The sequence below is a fragment of the Aquarana catesbeiana genome, linkage group LG01, assembly GCF_042186555.1.
Source record: "Aquarana catesbeiana isolate 2022-GZ linkage group LG01, ASM4218655v1, whole genome shotgun sequence".
NCBI classification, from domain to species: domain Eukaryota; kingdom Metazoa; phylum Chordata; class Amphibia; order Anura; family Ranidae; genus Aquarana; species Aquarana catesbeiana.
In genome coordinates, this window is record NC_133324.1 from 951,018,141 (window position 1) to 951,023,318 (window position 5,178).

At 41.1% G+C, this 5,178-nt stretch overlaps 1 protein-coding gene across 1 annotated transcript; it reads left to right on the plus strand.

The window, feature by feature from the left end:
• The first annotated feature begins 605 nt into the window (after window positions 1-605).
• Window positions 606-4,494, plus strand: LOC141121748 (gamma-crystallin-3-like). Its single transcript, XM_073611462.1, has 3 exons — window positions 606-628; window positions 3,466-3,722; window positions 4,205-4,494. Exons 1-3 carry the CDS (start codon window positions 620-622, stop codon window positions 4,461-4,463), a joined length of 525 nt encoding a protein of 174 aa, XP_073467563.1. The 5' UTR covers window positions 606-619; the 3' UTR covers window positions 4,464-4,494.
• Window positions 4,495-5,178: the final 684 nt, after the last annotated feature.

Here is a 5,178-nt window from a genome sequence, read left to right on the forward strand (position 1 = left end):
AATATATTATTATTATAATTATTATTAATATTATTATTATCATCAATATTATTATATGTAATAATGAGCAATTCAATTTCAAATTCCAAATCAGAGAAATCATCAAATTGCTAATTGTTGATTTGCATGAATACGTGTTCACCAGTTTGTGCTGAGAATGATCGAATTTCCAAATCAATGTTTCTTTGAATCCTGAATTTCATCCTCTACAGGTCAGAGGGGGCTCCATACAATATCCATGAGCATCAGAAAATGTGTAAATGACAGATTACTCTGGATTGATCATTATAAGTCTTGAAGTCTGCAGTAGACGTGGGTTCAGTGGAATAGTACACACACAATCACATACAAAGAGGCCCATTGTCATGACAGATTAGTACACAAATCTTTTAGCTCAGGTTAGTTGAACAATTTTAACACTAACACAAGCAAAAACTAAACACACAATAGTTGTAAAGAAAACACATAAACAAAAAAAAAACATAGTTATGGGAAAATCCATTCATTGTGCATACTGTGCATGGTGTCAGCAGGTGAGGGTGTAAGCAGTTGGGGATGTATATAAGCCTGTGCTCTCACTGCCAGTCACTATACAGCATTGGAGTACACATCCAGCAACATGGGAAAGGTAAGAACCTACTAATACTACTATAGGAATTGTAGTAAGATATGAGCCTCCGTATGTGTTCATTATTGAGCATTTATTGGGTATCATTGAACGTGGAGGACTGAAGACATCTTCTGAGATAACATAAGTACTGCATGGGGACAGCTCCAGGTCATAGGTTATTACTGCAGCCACATCTGCTTTCTTTCTTTTTTTAAATTCACTGCACATTGAATATTTAAAAAAATAACGCCAACTATGCCTCGCTCCATAGATACAATAGAGAAATGAATGTAGCCACAAAGGAACAAAAAGTATGTTATTTGCAGGATAACCAGATGAAAATAAAAGGAAAAAGGCCGGCTAAAAGAAAACTGTTGCAGCTACATCTAGGGACCACTAATCCAGGCATAGTAAATCTTTATATGAAGTTTAGATAAACCTTAAAGAGAAGCTCCAGGCTTTCCCAAAAAAAAAATAAAAGTCAGCAGTTAAAAATACTGTAGATGCTGACTTTTAATATAAGGAAACTTACCTGTCCATGGATCCTGTAATCTCCTCACCCGAGTTGATTCTTCGGGGGCAGGCACCAGCCTCTCAGGTAAGGGAAACAGCTGGTTTCCTTCTGGGACCTGTGATGTGTCCCAGAAGACTTGGGGGGGGGGGGGGTTTGCAAACTTCCTGGCTCAGATCACCGCTGCTAAGCAAGCGGAACTTCCACTTTTGGGTGGAGCTCTGCTTTGAGTCCAGCTAACTCTTCTGGGTCTGGAATTTTCAGCAGACTTTTTGGCTGGGCTGGAATTACATAATTTCCATGGATGTGCTCATCTCTTGGATGCTGGACGAATTTAGTTTTTTGTCTCCTTCTTCAATCAAGGGAGGAATGATTCTTTCTACTGACTTTACAGGCTTGGAGTTTGATTGCTTCCCCCTGTCTCTGGAAAAGGTTTCCAAAATTTAGGGTGGCAGATTCAAATCAACCAGCCAGAATATTTATTCAGCCAATTCCTGGAGGGGAGTGATTAGCAGGGGGCTGGAATGGAGACAAATTGTCTGAGACACTGGAGAGCTGGGTTCCTTCTCCCCAGGAGGGTTCCAGAGGTGCAGGGCTGCTGTCGTCTAGCAGCCCATGGAGCACACAGTTGCTTTAGGAAGCCTCAGACGTCACAGGATTAAATAGTCTTTGCTTACAACTAACTGCAGAACCACACCATCAGGGATTTGGCCCTGATATGCACCATCTCACTCCCTGGGCTGTATCTGGAGGAAGCCGGAGCTGTCTTGTGGACTTGTGAGGAGTGATCCTGAGTCAATCCTTGAGACTGTGTGTTGGGATTCTGTACTGGCTACCGATTATTGAATTCTTGCCAGGTAACCAGATGTTCAAAGGCTTGCCCCATGGCCTTCAGCTGTGAGGCCTTAGACTATCCGCATTCAACAAATACTAAGGAGAAGAATATATACCGAGGAGATCTGCCTCCTGTTTTTCAGCTATGAGGCCTTAAAGTGATGCTAAAGCCTCTTTTTTTGTTAGTTAAAAGTAACAAACATGTCATACTTACCTGCCCTGTGTATTGGTTTTGCACAGAGCAGCCCTGATCCTCCTCTTTTTGAGTTCCTCTTCGGTGCTCCTGGCCCCTCCCTCCCGTTGAGTGCTCCCACAGCAAGCAGCTTGCTATGGGGGCACCCAATCCGAGCCACAGCTCCCTGTGTCCATTCAGACACAGAGCCACTGCCCGGCCCACCCCCTTTATCTCCTCATTGACTGACTGACTTTGATTGACAGCATAATGAATAAAGGACTGGGACTTTAAAAGTGCAATCAGTAATACACAAATTATATCAAAGGTATCTTTTTTTTAGAATATTGTTTGTTTACTATTCTTAGTGCCTGAAAAATACTACTCTCCTGAGGAAGCCACGGCATGTGGTGAAACATGTTGAGAAACAAATCCTTCAGTCACACTACCTGAAATTGTACTGTAACATTGGATGAAAACTCTTTTAAATTGATATGTTTTTATTAATTAATTTTTCTAAATAAAATGATACCTTTGATATAATTTATGTATTACTGATTGCACCTTTAAAGTCCCAGTCCTTTATTCATTATGTAGATTATTACTTAAGGGACGTGGTGCCAATATATTTGCTAGATATGAGGCAATTGTTTGATTTTCCCCTTTGATTGACAGCAGTGGGAGCCAATGGTGCCACACTGCTGTCTCAGCCAATGAGGAGGGGAGTCCCGGGCAGCCGAGACACTGCTGCAACATCGCTGGATCTAGATGGGGCTCAGGTAAGTATTAGAGGGGCTGAGGCTGGCTTCCTCACACAGAAGGTTTTTTTTTATCATAATGCATAGAATGCATTAAGATAAAAAAACCTTCCGCCTTTACAATCACTTGTTTAGGAATTACCTCATGGCCTCCAGCTGTAAGTGATTAGACTGTTCAATATTTACTATTGTATACCGAAGAACATTACTTCATAGTCTTCAGTTGTGAAGCATTAGCCTATACAGAAATTTACCTCATGGGCTTTAGTTGTGGGGGTCCTAGACTGTTCAAATTCTGCACATGCTTAAGGAGAAGAATGTCCTCCAACTGCGATGTGTTAAACCTTTTGCCCCCAATCCATATCCTGCCCAAAATGCTACTAGCAATGAAATTACAAAAAGGGAGCCCCTGGACTGTTTATTGAAGCCTGTGTGAATGAACTGGTTTGGATTGCCTCTGTACTGTTTGGGAAATAACCAGTTAATATCAGCTGTCCCTATGAGGGTAGTAAGTAAAACTGGGAAAACATTCTGTAGGTTACACAATTTTCACATTGTATTTTCCATTGCTCTTTTGCAGATCATCTTCTACGAGGACAGGAACTTCCAGGGTCGCTCCCACGAGTGTCACTCTGAATGTCCCGACCTGTCCTCATACTTCAGACGCTGCAACTCCATCCGTGTGGAGAGTGGGAACTGGATCCTGTATGAGCTCCCCAACTACAGAGGACACCAGTACTTCCTCCATAGAGGAGAGTATCCTGACTTCCAGCAATGGATGGGCTACAATGACTCCATTAGATCTGTGCGTCTGAGCCCCCAGGTAATACTACACCTGTGTACTCTTTATTAAATCATATTGTTTCTTCATTTAATTATTTTTTAGAAAACATGTAAAAGAGATCATTTAGTAGCATCTTATCAATTTGAGTCGAACAGAGATGTCTCTCTTTTTGGATCCTACCTCTGCAGTGGATTCCTGCTTTGTTCCTATGGAAACTCTTGGAGTCACTTGAGTCTAATGGATTTTACTTTAGAATACATTGAAAATGTGCTTTGGAGAGTGTAAGCCGTATAACAGCAAAACATTAGATGTCATGGTAGAATCAGAGATAGAAGAAGATGTTTATTTTGGGTTCAAGGAAAGCAAAGATGTGGAATGGCACCAAATTCCTCCCTACTTATCCCTAAACAATCCAAAACTCTGGTAGAAATTATTGGTTTAGTGGTACCTGTATGACCACTTGCCATTTGTTGTTAATATTCCTTTTTGCGTTATTATGGTGTAACTTATTTTAACAGCACCAAGGTTCCTTCAGAATCAGGATCTACGAGAGAGAAGACTTCAGAGGACAGATGATGGAGTTCACTGAAGATTGTCCTAATGTCTACGAGAGATTCCGCTACTATGATATCCACTCTGTCCATGTCCATGATGGCTACTGGATGTTCTATGAGGAGCCCAACTACAGGGGACGTCAGTATTACCTGAGACCTGGAGAGTACAGGAGATACAGCGACTGGGGAGCCACAAGCCCCAGAATCGGTTCCTTCAGACGTCTCCATCATCTCTATTAAAAATGACAGAATCATAACTTTTCTTCATACCTTTCTTCATAATAAAGTTGATTAAAAAATAAGTTATGTTTTTTTGTTTTTTTTTTTATATAAATTTAGTTATGCTTAAATTAGAACTAAACCCATTGTGTAAAGTCTCTTTAATTCTTTTTAATGTACAGTAATTCCAAAGATTTTCAAACCTGTTAAATCTGAAGGTTTCATTAGGTGTTCCTTCTGGGAATATCCTTGCTTGTCCCTACAGCAACAACCCCTTGCGTTATAGGTCTGACTTAGCAGGGGGGCATATTGGACCTCTGCAGAGAGACCTATGCTTTCACAAAGAGAGCAAGGGTCCTCTCTGCATCCTGCTGCCAGGATACAGACTTTTCTACTCAGCCTAATTTCTGAAGAGAACAGTGGGGAAAGAAAAAATAATTATAGGATGCAAAACTAGAAAGATCACCAGCAGGAGGAAGGAGGTCCTGATTCCTCTATATAGATCTTTAGTTATCACTATAGGGATCATAGGCAGGAGGAAGGAGGTCCTAATTCCTCTATATAGATCTTTACATCACTAGAGGGATCACCAGAAGGAGGAAGGAGGTCCTAGTTTATTTATATAGATCTTTAGTTATAACTAGAGGGGTCACCAGCAGGAGGTAGTAGGTCCTGATTCCTCCATATAGATCTTTATATCACTGGAGGGATCACCAGCAGGAGGAAGGAGGCGCTG

What these genes read in the sequence shown, in the direction of transcription:
- LOC141121748 (XM_073611462.1), top strand. An exon ending in CCCCAGGTAATACTACACCT is followed by an intron (nt 3,723 to 4,204) that starts GTGTACTCTTTA and finishes AGGTTCCTTCAG; the next exon opens with AATCAGGATCTACGAGAGAG.